General features: G+C 36.3%; 1 protein-coding gene across 3 annotated transcripts in view; it reads right to left on the bottom strand.

Annotated features, from left to right (window-relative positions):
- Positions 1-16,245, bottom strand: part of EDRF1 (erythroid differentiation regulatory factor 1) — a 38,643-nt gene extending 22,398 nt beyond the window's left edge. For 2 of the 3 annotated variants that reach the window (XM_088132225.1, XM_088132226.1), the window contains exons 1-12: positions 15,967-16,245; positions 14,982-15,190; positions 13,265-13,331; positions 11,559-11,684; positions 10,613-10,737; positions 9,273-9,432; positions 5,773-5,874; positions 5,374-5,495; positions 4,536-4,647; positions 3,909-4,056; positions 2,882-2,990; positions 383-494 (exon numbers count right to left, since the gene is read on the bottom strand). In XM_088132225.1, coding sequence (XP_087988351.1) covers positions 383-494; positions 2,882-2,990; positions 3,909-4,056; positions 4,536-4,647; positions 5,374-5,495; positions 5,773-5,874; positions 9,273-9,432; positions 10,613-10,737; positions 11,559-11,684; positions 13,265-13,331; positions 14,982-15,190; positions 15,967-16,080 — 1,506 coding nt within the window. In that variant the 5' untranslated portion in view covers positions 16,081-16,245. The remainder of the gene's footprint in view (positions 1-382; positions 495-2,881; positions 2,991-3,908; positions 4,057-4,535; positions 4,648-5,373; positions 5,496-5,772; positions 5,875-9,272; positions 9,433-10,612; positions 10,738-11,558; positions 11,685-13,264; positions 13,332-14,981; positions 15,191-15,966) is intronic. The other variant, XM_088132227.1, reaches the window with a different exon arrangement.
- Between the last annotated feature and the right edge of the window lie 2,414 nt (positions 16,246-18,659).

Here is an 18,659-nt window from a genome sequence, read left to right as displayed (position 1 = left end):
ACATGCTTGCTTATTATTTTAAACTGAAGAACAGGATGTACTCTCAAACCAATATGGTCCCTATTTTTAACCAATGGCAGTTTACTGTTATAGCTGAAAAGGCAAGCTGAGTTAGCTTAAACTCTAAAATAAGGCAGGCTTATTTAATTTATTAAAATAAGACAGGCTCAAATATAAGTTAGATACAATAAATTCCAGCTATTTTAAACCATATCAAGGGAATGTATACAGCCAAAGTTCACTGAAGTGATTTAGCATTATATCCAAGCTAGACTTAAGTGATATAATTAAGTTATATACTTAATTTTACTAGTCTATATAAAATGTTTTCATTGAGTGCCCATGAGATACAGAAACAGCAGTAAACAAATTAAATTCTTACCTGAGGATGCCTGCCCTTGTCCAATAATTTTACACAGTTAAGGAGTAAAGTTCTAATAGTACCATAATGTTTCCTGTTTTGAGTTTTTTTCAACATCATATTGCATGCAACTCTAAGAAAAAGTAACAGAACAGAGAAGAAATAAAAATTGTCACATTTCAAACATTTACTGAAATTTTATTTTAAATATGTCTCAGAAAAGAAGAATGCATTGTAAATATTTTAATGACAAGAAAATGTTGATGTGATTAAAGACAATCTTTTCTTACATGCTGCATCAGACAGCTTTAAATTAATTTTGAGTTTCACACATGCACTGTTTTAAAAGTTATCTTTGTAGTACTGCAATATAACAGATTTTGCTTTTAAACACTGTGCCACAAAAAAGTACTTTTGACTTAGAAGGCAACTCTACTCCCTTGATAAAGAATCCTAGAGAGGTTATGATTTGTGACTTTCGGGCAAGATGGCTGACTGAAGACAGCTCCGCGAAAAAGCGGAGCTGACGTTTGCAGACTTTTTAAGGAGCCTGTCAGTAGATCAGCTCCTTTGATCCTATCTGGATAAAAGAGAGAGATACAAGATTGCCCAAGCTGTTTCTCCTTATGCTTGTTCTTTTTCCTCACGAAGAGACTGCAAGATAGCGAACTCCAGTAGGGGGGATACCTGGAGACAGGGGAATTTGCCATAAGCTGCAATGGAGCCTTTAAAAGGACACTAGGTTTGTGCACTTCTCTTGCTAACTACCTTCAGCAATTGCTTATTAACTGCTTCAAAGGGACAAGGCTAGAAACACCTGGTGAGTGAGTGCCTTCAAACCTTAATATAAGAAAATAAAGATTCATTTTTATAATTTTTATTGGAGCTTGTTTTTTAAAGGAGAAATGGTCTGTTTTGTTATGTTAAACTTTATATTTGGTTTATTTATACTAGGATATTGGGAACTTTTTATGCTTTTTAAATGGGGTTTTGCTTATAGCTAAGAGTTGAGACTTGGAAAGTTGAGTTTTATATTTGTTAATTAATTTTAACATTTTAGAGCTCTGTTTGGACTTTTTGCTGGCAATTGGATAAGGAGAAGATGTTACTTACTTGATTTTTTTACTACTAAGAGAAAGGTTATGGGATGAAGAGTTTTATATTTGTTAATTAAGAGGGGTGAAGAGATTATGAAATTGTTTATATTTGTGATGAGGGTGGGAAGTCACTTTCTTAAAAGGGGGGCTGTTTGCATTTTTTTTTTTACTTTATATTACCTAAAAATAAAAAATAAAAAGTTGTAATAACAAAGACGTTTTGATTTGCTAGAGGTATTCCACTCTCTAAATGATCCTGCTAGCAACAGTCCTGAAATGAAGTATGGTAAGCAGTTTGCCAGAGCTGCCTTTAGTTCTAGTGGACCCAAAGCTGCTCCCTTTGGCTAAGGCAACCTAAATAAATTGGCATAATGTTTCCTTTGCTTTCAAAAAGGAAATTAATTGAAGCAAAGAGACCCCCCAAAGCCCCTCCCTCTTCTTCCCTCTCTCTCTATAAATAAAATAAATAAAAGAAGGGTCATCCAAGGCATGAAGATCATCCCAGCTGTCCAGGGAAAACGAACAGGCACCTATATTGTGTTGCAGTGGTATATGAAGATTCAGGAAGCAGATGATCATTTTAGTGACAATGGCAAAGGCATAATTTCATACTGCACAGGAAAAGACAATGATAACCCATTTCTCTACTTTACTAGAAAACCACATGGATAGATAATATGATTGACAAGTCACCTGAGGCACAAATGACCTGGCTCTAATTATCACATTTTTGACACATTAGAGAAGTCTAATACTGGGAAAAGTGGAAGGAAAGACAAAAAGAAGATGACCAGCAACAAGGTGGATGGACTCAGTTACAGCAGCAACGGGTGCATTGTTGAAAGAACTGAAGGATGAAGCTGGGGGTAGTGTCTTGGAGAAAATCTATCTATGTGACTGCAAAGAGTAGACACTGAGTTGATAGCACATCATCATCATCATCATTATCATCACCACCACCACCACCTCCACAATTTCAGGAGGTTCAATGAAATCAATCCTCACCTCTTTCTCTCTATATATATGTGGGTGTACACATGCACACATGAAGAAACAGCCAACTCTAAATTTAAGACAACCCCCCCAAAAAAAGTATTTTGGGAAGGGAGGGATGGATTTACTTTTTTGTCAGATAAATATAATATCTAGCTGGCTACACAATAAAGTCCAAACAAAATGCCCTACCTATTTCATGGTTCCAGTAATATATTCCACTTAACAACACTCCTTTGCTACTTTCTTTCCTTTGCTGTCTTTCTTAAGCACTACATCCTAAAGGCTGCTGCCACAGTTCTCCTCCAATGGAAAAAGGAGCTCTACAGTGAAATCAGAGAGACTAGATTTTTTTCAGGAGGATTATACACCTACCATCTATTGCTCTTCATAGCCTTGAATTGTCATGATAAATAGAATCATAACTTACTTGTAGAGAAGAATTGCTACTGGCATTGTGAAAGGGTTTTGGTATTTATCTTCCGTTTCTTCACAGAGAGTGGTGAGATCATACAACTTCACTATATCACTTCCACTTGCTGAAAGAAAAATGTTTTCCATCAGTTTGTCTGATAAAACTAGAAGTCTGAAGAATAAAAAACAGAACTGTTGGTACAGGTAGTCCTCATTTAATGACCATTCATTTAGCGACCGTTCAAAATTATGACAGTGCTAAAAAAGTGACTTACGACCAATGCCTGAAATTACGACCATCACAGCACTCCTGCGGTCACATGATCGTGATCTGGGTGCTTGACAATCAGCTCGCATTCATGTTGGTTGCAGCATCCTGGGGTCACGTGATCGCCATTTGCGACCTTCCGGCAAGCAAAATCAATGGGGAACCATGTGACTCACTTAATGAAAGCCACAAAAAAAGTCATAAAATCAGGTCCAGTCACGTGCTTAACGACCATATCACTTAGTGACCTAAATTCTGGTCCCAATTGTGGTCATTAAGTGAGGACTATCTGTAATTCTATTATATGGGTATATAGATGAGGAAAAGAATATAAAGCCGATGACTAAGGTTTGTTGTACTTTCAGCTTACCTAACCATTATTATGGCTCAAGCTCTTCCATCCAAAACACAAAAATAAAAAAGTTGAAAAAACCACACCCTCTTCCTGTTCAGCTATCTGCATCTTGTACATGAAGGTATAACTCTTCTTCATTGGAAGCAGGAAAAGCCCACATTTCTCTTCTTATAGTAGTGGCAAACACAAATTTATCTATGCACAATGTAATATCTCCTTATGCTAGGGTAAATGGGAAAAGACATTCTATGTATTGTCAGGTACCCAGTGATTAGGAACCTTTGGGGAACAGATTGCTATTTCACTATCTTCTCAATTTTCTATGAATTTTGAGCCTTCTGTGCTATATTTCATTCCAAGTCACAAACATTGCAAATCACATTAAAAAAAAACAAAACTATTGGCCAGGGGAAAGTTTACCTTTAAATAGCCAGTATGTATGTCCTTCTTTTGTACAATTCGATTTCAGAAAAGATAAAATATTTTGAGCAATATCTTTTATAACTTTAGTAGAGAAATTGGAGTTCTCCAAATTGGGTATATCTTCTGTCTTAATCATTTCATATTTCTGCAACAAAAAGTGAAGAAATTTTAGAACTGAAAAAATATACTATTTAAAGTAATTATTGTAAGAGTTTGATTATAAAATTGAAAAGCTTGCACACCATTTTGTGATATTTTGATGGATCTAATATAGAAGTTGCAGTTATTAACATGTATAAATGTAAGTTCTTGTAGTACTGCTGAACCTGGATATGCTTACAAATAAAACATGTGTTTACAAAGGCATTCATTCTGTATACAAACTAACACAATGAAGTCTCAGGTGGGCTGCTATCTATTTGCCAAAGCAACCTTCCCTGAATGGATACTTTCCATTTTCTTCAACCAATGTTGTCTTCAGTAACCAGCTATTCTAGCTAGGAACATATCTAGGAGACACCACATTGGAGAAAATCATAGTAAAGATACATTAAGTCTCTGGCTTCATTATGCTTTTGCTGATTTAGATTAAGAAAGCAATCAGTATTTTGACTCGAAACTTACCTGAACAATTCCATTGACATGGAAACACATAACAAGTTCTGGAACATTGCAGATCAAGTTGTCCAGCCAATAATCAATGCCTGTTAGCACATTAATTGGCTTATTGTTATCCCTTCAAACAAAAATGTTCTAATGTTATTTCAATAAAACAGGACTCATTAAAAATATAAATAGAAGTATTGCTTCCAAATTAAATACTAGGTTTATACAATATAGCCCTGTGGATGTTAGCTAGCAGGGCTAATAGGAAAACAGAAACATTTGCAGCAGATATGAAATCAACAATGATTTTGAATAATGACAATTTTTGTATTTTTATTTCTACTATACAATGGAAACTTTTCAATACAAGAAGCAACTTTAAGACTGTCCTTTAAAATTATCTAATTAGATGATCACCAAAATAAAAAAAATAATTAATTCCAAGTGAACTACAGAGACCAAAAATGGGAAGTTATAAGGTACCAGAATATAAGAGTTTGATCTATCAGTAGCTTACGTTTTAATTCCTTCATATTTAACATATTGAAGACACTGAATAGATACTTTATTTGCTAAACAGACAAAATATAGATTAGATTTTTTAAATACTTCATTCATTGGAACTACTTAAGTTTAGTTCATATCTGAATAAGGAATTTATTTATAATGTAACTTTCCTAGCAGCCAGTTATAAACTAAATGCTTGTCATATGTACCCCAGGAGCAATACATGACAAAACCAAGTTATATGTGTTATAAATGAAAAAGGCAAGTTTACACACAAATTATAGATAAGAATGACAAGTTAGCAGCATTTTTCAACAGGCAACTATCTTATCTAATTCACTTAATTCACCTGAGACGCAAGCTGACAGCGGGGTATCTTCCTCCTCCAAATATAGGCATATTTGAACCTACCAACATGTGAATATCTTCAAATGTCCATAAGATGTTCCGAACAAAGTCATTTTTAAGACCCTTTAAATTTGAAGAAGATGCCATGTATAAACATTTATTCTCTTTATTATAAAAAGAAAATGTAACACAGCTTTGCAGACTTACAAGAAAGCAAGTTGCACAACAAGCAAATAAAATATAGCACATGGTAGCTATGCTAGACTTTCACAGTAAAGATCAAGATCACAGGTGCCACAAAACAATTGATAAAAATGATTTTCTTTCCCTCAGCTGCACTGTAAATCAAACTGAGTAAGGGGATTTTATTTCTCAGGTCAAATTCCACATAAAATCATACCTGACTGCTTTCCCCGTCACTGAACAAAGTAGTTAGGTTTTGTTCTTTGGGGGCTGAGGCCACATGCCCCACTACACATGAGGGTTCAAGAGGTACACTTCCCTGTGAAAAGCACAAGGGCATAAGTGATTCTACTGTTGAAATTATATAAACTGTTTTTAATAAAGTACCTATTCTGCATATTGGATAACTGATCTGTGAAGGCTTTATTCACTGAACATACATATTTACCAAGTTCTTTTCAACTGATACCTTCAAACAGTCCATCACAAAAATAATTGTTTATAAATAACTCCTTGTAAGACTTTGCAATTTCATTGTTCATATAAGCACTTTTATCCAGAAAATATTATCCTACAAACTTCTGCACAGAATTCAAGCACACTAGTTTTGGTACTCTTCTGGATGTACTTATCTTAACAGGTACTGAAATGTTTTGCAATAATAGAATTATAAATATTCCTAATGGATGGCCAAATGTTTGCTTGCAATTATATTGTAAATATCCTTCAGTTTTATTGTTTTTCATTCTCACAACCCCTGAACCCAACACTGGAGAACTGAACTCTGCTTAAGTCCTCGACCGTCCCTCCACCAGAACTTCAGAGATTCCTCAGGTCTCTCCTTCCTCAGTCATTCTTCAACATAGAGAGAGGAAGGGAGCAACTGCTATTTCTATTTCCTATTATAGGAAACCATAATCCTCCATCTTCTTCTGTATAGTGAAAACTGCTCCCTACCTCGTTGTACACAAAAAAACTATTCCTTTTAGGAGGAAACAGAAAGAAATTCCTGCTGGACTCCTCCTGCACAGAAATCCTTTAAGAGGGTGAGGAATGGGAAAAGGCTTTATATAGGCTTCTGGAGGCCAAACTGTTTACATACAGAGCTACATACAAAGGCTAGAGATTTTCCAGTCTTGCCAAAGCAGTCTAGATTGATGATACCTTATCAGTAGTCCTACCATAGATTTATCTATCACTTTCAGGTGACATATTGGCTATCCATGCAGTTCTTATTTAGCAATGTTATAAGCAACTTAAGGCAAAGATGAAGGGGAAAAATGGTTGAAAATATAATGGTGCAGACAGAAGATCAAGAGGTAGACAAAGGAAAACACCCTGGATTTGACAAAATAGGAAGATGACAACTGTTGCAGGAACTAAAAGCACAAGAATGTGGTAGAAACTCAGAGACACTAATACTTTAAATGCAAGACTAGAGATCCTATGAAGAGATATTGAAGAAGCTAAATAAAGATATAATAGCACTCTCCAAGTAGCTGAAGAGGTATCACAGAAAAGGAAGTCATGACTTGTTCTCTATGGTCCCAAAGTCTTAGATTATAGGAAGGCAGAAGGTCAGGAAGAACATATTACAAATGAAAGCAGTTTTGACAATTACTTAGGGAGGTATCATTGGACATGTTGAAGTAGAAATTGGACAGTCCAATTTCTACTTCAACATTCTTTTACTCTGCATTCCTATATTAAATGGGAGGTGGACCCTTCTAACTTTATGATTCTATGACTTTGTATGTCTGTCTTTCTCCATTCTGTGAAGTAAGTCAATACCAAGGAAACTTTCTCAAGAACAGGTAGTGCTTGGGTTACAACAGTGATTGGGACTGGGATTGCCATCGCTAAGCGATGCAGTCATAAAGTGCAACGTCATGTGACTACATTACTTAGTGATGGCAATTCAGGCAGTCCTGGTTGCTGTCATAATCCCAAGATGCGCAGGTCATTAAGTGGGAAGCAGCGGGAGTCCCAAGTAAGGAGTGCGAGGGTTCTGCAGGGGTTGGGGGAGGCCTGGTGCAGGCCGTGTGTGAGTTGGGGGAGGGCAGTGCTGCAGAGCAGTACCTGAGGGACAGAGGGCATGGTGCGGTGCGAGTGTAAGGAGGCCAAAGGAGAGAGGACGTGGTGCAAGCACAGGGAGGCCAAGGAAAAGAGGGCACGGGTGCATGCGAGTGCAGGGAGGCCGAGGGAAGGAAGGCACAGAATATGCTAGCACAGGGAAGGTGAGGGAAGGAAGGCATGGCACGGTGCACAGGAAGGCTGAGGATGGGGGGACTTACTAGAGTGACTTGCGACTTTCCATGCTGGCTTCTCCATTGACTTTGCTTATGGGAAGCCATTAAGGAAGGTCACACATGGTGATCATGTGACTGGGATCCTGCAACTGCTGTAAGTGAGCTGGTTGCCAGGCACCCAAATTGCGATCATGTGATCGCAGGGGTCCTGCCAGGACTTTGAGGACCAGTCATAAGTACTACTTATCCAGCGCTGTTACAATTTTGAACAGTCACTGAACAAGTGGTTGGTAAGAGTGGACTACCTGTAGGTACCTATTAAAATCCCTTTAAAAGTAATAATAACCAATCCTTGGCATTTGGCCGCTTGTTGTTACTACTGAATCTCATTCTTAAATTAGGATGCAACTCTCTTATGGGTACTAATCTACTAAATGAATAACAATAAATTTTGCAGTACTTTTGCATTCTGGAAACATCTAGTTCTTTTGATGAACATATGCTAATAGTTGACAATAAAAGTTAACATAGCATACAGTAGTTTCCCAGCTAGCATGTAAAACTAATCTATGCAGCCAAACTATGGGCAAGCCTGAGCTCACTTAGTTTTCTAGTATGTAGACCAAAACACTGATTCCTCCTGAGAATTCTTCTTTGGATACTCAGGACTCTGAAACTTTTGCACCAGAATTCCTGCAAAGATGGACCATAAAGAGATGGGGAAATTCATGGAACAAATTCAGGAACATATAAAGAACAGTAATATATTTGTATAGCACCCCAAATTAGCAGGAAAAGCAATGATTCTATACCACAGGTTTGGGCACATGTTTTCTGTAACAACATACAAAGGTTGAGTTAACAGATTTTCCTTATTAACAGGATTATGTGAAGCAAAGTAATAACAATAAAAGCTGGCCTGACATAAATAAGAACATGGGGATATTATCTAGGCTCTAAGCAATCCATTTTTCCAAGTTTCTGATCCATCCACCATTCAGAGCTTAAAACAAGGAAGAAAACCATAAATCTTCATATCACACCAGAAAAAGTGTAGTTATAAGTATAATCTAAGCATTTTTCTCAGACATGTTCTCATTTACTTTCTGTGTGAGCAGGCAGCTGACAAATATTCATGTTAACTGCAGCACTTTGCAATCTCTTCTGAAATACAGTCAAAAGCAAATCAAACAGTGCAATTTGAAGTATGCCTAATAGTTTAATTGGGAGTTATACTTAAACTCATGTACATAAATGACCTGGAAATCCTAAGTGTTCTCCACACCATGCTATCTAGTAAGCTCTCGTACACTCACTTATAAGTTGTATTTTGCTCCCATCTTCCTATGAAAAAGGGCGGGAAGCTGCAAATTTTCCCTGCTGTTTAACAGTCACCAGACTAGGCACTGGCAATAAGTGCTATAAGAAACACCTGCTACTGTCAAGATAGAGAGGACACAATATTTACCTGATTAGAAGCACCTGCATCTTCAGAAAGGGAGGAGGGCATTTCAAAAGGGGCTGGCCAAGAAACTCTGCTAGGTGCATCAGTTTCATCTTCTGTTGTTCCTTCCTGATTTTGCTCTTTGGAACTAGGAACAGGTTGAGCAGCTTCATCACCATTGATACTGACAAGACAGAAATCGAAAATGTTAGTTAAATCATTTTCATAAAACTTAACATTTAATATTGTTATTTTTAATAACATCCTAATATTTACAATTAATGTGAACACATAACATTTTCCACAAATGTAATTTGGGGCTCTCTATACCCGCAAGCGACTGCAACATAGTAGATTTGCCTCTTTTTATATACTTTATTGTTATTTCTAATTGGGAATCTACCATACTGAAAAACTATTTTTTTCCAAGGTTAATTCTTAAGCCTATGAAAATCTCTGCAGTTTAACGTTGCTTAGAAGTGTGCCCAGCTACCAGGGAGCACACGCAGAAAGGACAAAGGAGAGTATCATGGGTAGACTAAATGAAGGATGAACAAGCCATGTGTGTATTTATGTTGCCATGTTGTGTTGGTATGTTTTGGTGTGACACGCACTGTATACACGTGCTGTCTTTTTGTGGAGATTGTTCTGCCTATGTGCCGTTTTCTGAGCAGCACCAATTTACTTTCTATAAAACACTATTTTGGTGTAATTTGTACAGGCCAGTATGTGTAATTTGAGATTCAGCCCTGTCTCTGCTTTGGACCCAGTCTCCTAAATAAATTACCTGTCCCTAAGTCTCATTATTTTGCTTTTGATAAACAGATACTAGAGCAGAAAATACATACATTTTCCCAAGTATGCAATCTTGCTGCCATTCAACCATCTAGATTCAGCATTACAAAAGTATAAACAGTTATAAGCTTAGTTTTGCAGCAAGATGCAGACCATTAGTGTTAATTCAATTTCTTTACACTTTTTTTTAGTGTTCCTTAAGAAAAAAAATACTAAATTAAAAAAATCACATTCAAATGTCTTCATTTTTGGTACTACAACTGGATTCAAAGTGCTATAAGTTCATGGAAACTTTAAGCTCTCCCTGTCTAGCCACAGGCAACTGCAGCTCTCCACAAGAGGGGGAACTTTTTGAATGACACTCCATGGGAAATGAGAGACTATAATCAGAAGGAAAAATCACCTTCTATGTGGTCTTCTCTTCTTGGTCAACGCTCAGAAACAAAAGAGATATGTCATCTAAGCTTTGAAATTATGGTTTTTACTTAGGATGTAGATATATTATAGGATAAACACAAAGGAACAATTTTAACAGAATCACAGAAAACAAAAAAATTACAAAGAGGTACCTGTAATATAAAAATTTGGAAAGTATAGCTTTGTGGTACCAATGTTCTTTGCTCTTCTTTTTTCGTTGCCACTTCTGATCTATTAATCTCTGATAGAATTCTTTCAGCCATGTCCAGTCGCCAGTCTAAATGACAAAGAAAAATAAGAACTCAAAAAGGAAGCCATAGTCATTACTTTATTAATAGTAAAAAAAAAAAGATAAAGATGCCCTTGAGTTAAGCATGGTTCCTGGTGTCCACACAGACACATCCAGACAGTTTTCTTGGCAACAATATATATAGAGCCTGATATTCAGGCAGCATATAAATCTTTGTAATAAAAGATTAAAAATGAGTGGTTTTCCATCTTTTTTTTTTTTTTTTTACTTTTTGGTCTAGTTTACAGCCCTGAAATTCTCATCTGTTAAGAGGTTTGTTCACTTGATATCAAAGATTGGTTCAATGAAGTGTATGTATCTTTAGTCTCTGAATTACCTCTTTAATTATACAATAAAAAACTGGACAATATGATTCTTTGGGGTCAAGGCCTAATTTGTTGTTCAAAAATAGAAAATGTATTTTATTTAGTAATCATCTATTTTAGTGTTTTTTCTTTTTTCTAGTTTGTCCTATTTTTCTTTTCTTAGTTGCATTAAAGCAATAAATAAATAATAGTGCTTCCACCTGTTGAGATAATTTATTTATGATAATACAAATATCACATACAGCATGTTTCATCAGGCAAAATTCTAGAAAAATGAAGATGCATACCTTTCATCAAATTGCATTGCTACATTTGCACATAGTCAAACTAAATGTGGCTGCCATAACCATAACTCTAGAACTCTCCTGAGGACCACAGATTGTTTCACCATCCCAACTTTCCTAGAAAGAATCCCAAGTGTTTCTAATAATATCACTGAACAATAAACAGCAACATTATAAACTAAAAGAAAACTGTGATCACCTGTGATGATCTCATAAAGAGTTCTTGAATATCTAAATCATCCAAAAGAAGTGTTCTCCCAATTCGATGTACTGCCATGCTGACATGTGATTTGCTGTAAGGTATCTTGAGGAGCTTTTTAATATTCTGCAGAGTAAGAGAAAAAGAATACTTTTGAGGAATTGGGCAGATTTCCAACTCAGAAGCTTCCACAGATAAACTTGAGAGGAATCATAAAAAAAGAAAAAAATCAGCAATACAGCATAGTTCCTGATTGATATTTATCAACACCATCAGAATTTTGAAAGGCTTTTTGGCGAGACTTGAAAATGACTCAGTTCAGATATTCGGGAAAACTTCTGTGAATTTTCATTAAGGAAGCCCTGCTACGGTTTGGTGTAACACTGAATTAGCACCCAACATTTCCTATAAACTTTAAAACATGAATCAGAAACATTGCTTTCAAAAGAATTCAGAAACCATGTTTTACACTAAATATGGATTAAGAGAATGTTGCCCAAATTAACAAATTATAGATATTTCTCTAATCCCAGCATTGCTGTAACTAGAGACTAGAATACTAAGCAGAGGAAAACTGAAAAGCTGTAAACCATGGCTTATCGAAATACATGGACTGTCAAGTATTATGGCTTGAAGAAATTCCTGTGTGGAAGAAGTAATAAGATGGAAGTATGAATAGAAAAGTATTAATGTACTTTACAGTATTTCATGTAATAGGATTTTTTAAATCAATGCAGTAAACACAAATGCTAAGACATTTGGACTACATTCAACATTTGGGGTAACGGTTGTTGTCTTCATCTCCTGGTTGACGTGGCTAGAAAACATCATCTAAACTAACTAGTGATGACAGTCCTAGTATTTAAATAAGCCATGAAGCAACCTCTTCTTAGAGGTGAGACTTGTCTCACCACTGACTACATTCTGGAAGTTGGTCAAGACTGATCTCTAAAAGGTTTTAGCTCATCCTCTCCTCTGCAATACCTTATCTCCCCACACAAAACAAAATATATACCAAAGGGTTGTGAACTACTCCTGAGTGCAGAAGAAAATTCCAAACTCTGTATGGAAAATTGACAAATCTCTCAATTTTAATTCATGAAAACTTGACTGGACCTAGGCCACTTCTCTGAATGGAAAGGTACCTTTGGATTCAACCCATTCCACCTGCATTTGATTACGCTAATGTGCTCCTAATTAGAAGAGAGAACACTATTCTTCTAAAGTATGACTATCTTGATAATAAAAACTGTAGGCATTTAATGCTGTCAAACAGTAGTAGTAGTAATTTTTATTTAATGTGCACTTATGACTAAGATCAGTATAGGTAAATCAGTAAAATATAATATAGTATCAACCAAAATCAACAACACTAAAATAACTAATAGATAATATCAGCACAACTACAACATAAATCTATATGACAAAAAATTATTCCAGCTTCATAAAAGTCCTGCAAAAAGAAGTGTTTTAAGGGCATTTTTAACCCTCCATATGTGTTTTGATTATGCTGATTGTTTGAAACTGTTCTTTCTATATTATGTTAACCACCAAGAGGTGTTTTGATTGTGGTGGAATATAAATGTAATAAATAAATAAAATGATTTTAGCATGAAACTCTCCCCTTTAAAATGTGGCAAGATCAATTAAATAATATAGCAAGTTTGGGTTACACACTATGTTATTTTACTTAAGAATATACATACCTCAGAATCGGATACAACATCCACATCATTTCCAACTGAGTCGATAAAATCATATGCCATGCCAAAGCTATTTTAAATAAAGATATGAAATTAATCAAGAATTGCGTTTATTTTTAAAAATCAATGCACTAACTTTTTATAACTTCAGTTTTGTACCCCATATTTTTATCTCCAAGGCGTTCAAGGTAGCTAATAGATTTTTAAAATTGAAACCTACTTAAACACAGCAGTTAATCACCATAATTAATTCAAAAAGCCTGACCAAAAAGGGAATTATCATTTTCTAAAGCCAAAAAGAGTGAAAAAACTGCTAAGGGATTGCATTCCATATCATTTAATCAATGCATAGCTTTTAAATGTAATTCAATAATTATATGTCTAAATAACATTATAAATCATTCAAATATTAAGAGTTTAGACCAACTACTTCTCTCTTCCTCTTCCTGGCAGTAAGGATATGTAGGGAGATGCTAATAGATCCCATCATTACCATCAATTCAACTTTAAACAGGAAAAAGGAGGACAGCGATCTACCATCTCTATTACTGCTACTGATTTATAAAGGAAAAGATCCCAGTCCTTTTTCTCAGAAAAATACTTTTTCCTTTTTAAAATTCAATATTTACTGCCATTATTTCTCCTCAGAAAAGAACAAAAATGTATTCATTTCCCAAAGCAAAATTTGTTACTAGATGTAAAACATAATTTTATTGATAACAGAAAAACAGAAGTAGAAAATTCAAATAATAATGGTGTATGCTCAGTTATTGCTATGAACACGGAGATGGGGAGGAGGAGAGAGAGAACTGATTAGAAATATGTCATTCTGTACTTACAGACCAGACTTCCACCAAATTCTTCCACAGAATACATCTGTTCTTTTCTAACCCCATTCTCTACTCTGGTTTATTCTTACATACACTGGCCCACACATCAAAATAAGGTTGATTTCACATCAGAATTTTGATAGATATACTATATGTGGGCTACAAAATATGGGACAGCCATTAGATGGCAGCAAAGAGATTCAGAAAAATACTTGCTACCATCTAATGGTCATCTGAATTTTTACAGCTCAAATTAGGGAGCCCTAGGTATCTTCCTCCCAGAAACTGTAGCTACCTCAGAGATTTTTTCGCTGTCTCTAAATTACACTATACCAAGGGTTCCTCTGTGCTGCCTCCATAATATTCTGGCCTAGTTCCCTACAGACAGATTAACCTTCCTCAAACCACACATTCCACTCATTAGTTCTCTGATACTGACAGTGACCTTAGTTCCTTTCCCCTCAGTGCTTGCTGTTTCTGGTTATATGCTGCTCCTCCCACAGTTTCTATCTTCTCTATTCAATTTTCCTGTCAAATCACCATTTCATGAAATTAACTTTGGGATTCTATTATTTAATTATTTTATTCAATACAGCCATTTTATTGAGACTTAAACCCACTAAGAGCGCAAGACAATTATAAGTTTTAGTTTTCTGGGACGGCTTTCCATTTGCTGAAAATGACAATTTTCTAACTATTTCAGCACACACACACACATATGAATTGGTGCAAAATTCTTTAGCTCCTATATTTTGCCTTCCGCACAATCCAGTGGATTGACATTAAATCACATTTATCTGTAAATCATAATTCATGAACTGCCTTTTAACAAATTTAAGATTATTTTTACTACAGATTTGGTGGGGATAAATAAGGTTCCCAACATTTACCTTGAAAATGGTTTGCTTTTCTTGCTGTTGCCAAGAATAGTTGCCCCCGCTGGTCCTAGTTTTGCACTTTCACGTAACCAGTTAGCAGGTGGAAGTTTCAGATCAGTCTTTTCTTGAAGACGGGCAAACGCTGCTTGCGGTGGTGCAGATGAATATTTTACAACAGCACTGCTCTTTATTTCATTGCCACCAAGAAAGAGCACAGATCCCTAGATTATATAAAGCAATTTAGAATTATGTAGTTCAAATGCACACACTCCATACGCATATACTTTGCTCATTTGATCTTATTTCAAACAAATAATAAAAAAAGAATGAACAAAAATAACTACTCAGTTTTGATATGTCATAATTAAGCTCATCTGTTTTATACAACTCATCCCTAGGGACACTGGGTAATGAGAAAGACTTTCTGATGGATCCTCAATACCATTTGAGGATCATTAAATATATTTCTACTGTCACAAAAGAAAAGAAGGAAAACTAGTAAACACATTGAAGCTGTTTTAGGGGTGCTTTTGATGCCCCTCTACAACCACAAGACAGTTCTGTCTAATATATCAGAATTTCTATCCAATCCTTGGAATTCCATTTTGCAACGACCCTGCTTGTCCTCCTCTCTATTTAAGCAACTGGAAACTGTAAACTCGACAAAAGCAACTAACCAGGAAAAAGGTAGTGTGTGAGAAGGCATAGAAAAACTGTGACTTCACTGACTTTGTGTCACAGCTATATTTTTACTTCTCTGGCTGTCCCAACTTCACCCATTTGCAGAACCTGCCACGTGAAAAGGGACTAAACGCTGCGTTTATTCATCTGTTCCCAAAGTCCAAGTCCAAACGACTGCCACACAAAGAAGGCAGATGCGAGTTTCACATCTGTTGAGCTACATGTAAAGGGACAATTGGGAAGACAGACAAGAAGGACAGAGTTCCGTGACTCACGGGAAGAAGTTAGCGGCTGCCCTAAAGCCGCGCTGAGATACCTGTTTAGACTCGTCTTGTTCTCCTGTCAGCGCTACTTGTCCGGGCTCAGACGTCCCCGAGTAGCTTCTCTCATTGGGGCAAACCCCAGCCCCTGTTCCCCAGAGGTCTCCCATTCGTTTCACTCGGCTCGCAGCAACGACGAGAGCAGCAGTTGCCACAGGAAGTCGAAAGCCCTCTCTGACAGGAGGAGGTTCCTGCAATCTAGAAACCACCGGAAAGAACGCGAAGCCACCCCAGACGTCCAGCTCTTTCCCTTCCTCTCTGCGTTTCTTTGGTTCCGTTCCTCGCCAAACAGAGGGAAGGCTCCCGCGCTCAGACGAGCTCTCGCGATATCTCCTGTTAATCGCTGGGAGGGAGAGGGCAGCGAGCGGGGCAGCCTGGGTCACAAACGTGGGTGCTGCGAGTTGTTTGTTTGGCTTTGAGGGATAATGGAAATGATTCATTGACATTATTACTTGTCGACTCAGGAGCACGTAGCCCCTTATATTCCAGGCTTCGACTCCACCCCACCCCGTCAGTATAGCAGCAAAGTGTTTTGGAGAGCTGTAATCAAATGTTGGGAAGCACCACTATCTCTTGCTTAATTAATATAACTAGTGACACCTGCTGCTTCAATGACAAATGGATGACTCCCAGTTCGATTTAAAGCTCTAGATGTTTATTCAGACGTATGAAACTAAAAGGACTTCGTTGAATTTCAACTTCGTTTAAGTTCTTTGTTGAGAACTTTTTCTCAAGAAACGTGCAGAGGCTTCGGCTGAAATTAGAACTTTTTTTTCTTAATATGTATATGCAAATCTCATGAAAAAGGCTGCATGTATTTAATCACATACAACTGCTATGTTAATCATCTGTGTGTGTGTAGGTTTGTTTTTCTCTGCAACTATGTTAATGGACCATATACACTTTTTAAAATAAATTTTATTAAATTTCAGAAAGATTAAAATACAAAAAAGGTAAAAAGAAAAACATATTTTTCTTTTTAAGAAAAAACAAAGCATAAAAAAAGAAATGTAACTTCCGACTTTCTTTGACACAGGTATAAATGTAAAATACATTCATCTTTTACTCTAATATCTAAATATTTACATAGTAAAAAATAATTTTTAGTCTAACATTCAAAAAGATCATAGAATCAATCTATTTCAACAATATGTAAGATTAGTACAAGATATTTCTATAGGTATAAAATAAATCAGTCATCAAATCCCAAAATTAAAATTGCGTTTTTTTGAGTATCAAGCAAAAAGTCCAAGAGTGGTTTCCAATTAGAAACAAAGGTAGACAGTGTCCTTTCTTTAAGCAAAATAGTCAATTTCGCCATCTCCACCAGTTCCATTAATATCAATATCCATTCTTCAGCTGTAGGAATTTGTAGATTGGACCATATAAACTTTTTAAAGAATATGTTCTAAGTTGAAATATGGTTACTTCCAATGATATTGTCTACTAACATACCTTCCAGTAACAGGAAATGCTGCTGAAAGTTCTCTTGGAAGTTTTATTTTTCAAACGTACTAATGCAATGCTGTGTGTAAGCTTACCATATTTCCAAGGGGTTAAACTGAGACAAAGTCCAGATCAATAGACAAAGCAGGGAATGCAGAGTTGAGCCTTCTAAAAGTCAAGCTTGCAATTTCTGACAAGTTTTGTCTTGTGGCAAACATGTGCATCCTCTTCCAAAGGGAGAGCATAGATTTAGCCATTGAAAAGTGTTCCCCCTTTGCCTGTACACATGAGGGGTGTGTGTGTGTGAGTTTTATCAGATGGCTATACCCACATTCCCCTAAACTGGGGGAAAGAGGTTGTGACAGATGGCTAGTGCTTGTTCTCTGTGTGTCTGTAACAGGACTTTTTTGTAACTCGACAAGAAGCTAGGACTGGAGCACAAAACTGAGACATAGTCAACCCAGGATGTTTGATAAACTTAGCTGTGCGTTCAGTATTAACTCAAAATTACTCAATTCTTCTTATACCCATCACTGTGTTCCATAGAACCTTTAACCATGGTCTAAAAGAATCCATAGAGTGGTGATAGTTGCAAATCACCTAGAAACAGCAGCCACTTTGGATCCATATAATACATTCATCCTTAAGGCTCATGTCATAGTTAGGGCTGCCACAAGGAGAGGGAAGAAGAATAAGATCGCCTATTAACCACTCAGACTGATTTAGCTTGTCATATAAACACACTAAGCCATAAATAATGGCTTTCATATTAGTGGCTCAGTTCAGATATTATATTTGTAAATTATACAAGTTACACTGGCTCATGATTATGAACAGATGTTCATATTCTGAATGTGTGTTTATATACTGCATACACCTCCTAGTTGTGAGATAAGGTAACAATATGTTGCTTTGCAAGATAAGCCTCTAGATTATAGATCCTGCTTGCATAGAATAGCATGAACATGCCAGGGTAAAACTGGGTGTGGCATATTGGCCAAAATGTGCAAAAATGAACTGTTACTGCCCAGGCAGGGAATGATGCATATGTCACAGGTGTGACCAAAGCTGCAATCTAGTCTACATCTTCTGTATCTTATTAAAAAGTCTTTTGTGAAAGCCTTGATCAACCAAACCCATAATGGGCAGAAGATAGATAGACAGACACACACACACCCCTACACCTGTTTGGTGATGACCACATCATAGTGAAGTTTGTGATTTGGAATGTAAGAGGAATAAA

The sequence above is a fragment of the Python bivittatus genome, unplaced genomic scaffold, assembly GCF_059951505.1.
Source record: "Python bivittatus isolate LINGU-HERP-01145 unplaced genomic scaffold, Pbiv_v1 ctg000980_np1212, whole genome shotgun sequence".
NCBI lineage: Eukaryota > Metazoa > Chordata > Lepidosauria > Squamata > Pythonidae > Python > Python bivittatus.
This window is presented reverse-complemented; position numbering and strand designations above follow the sequence as displayed.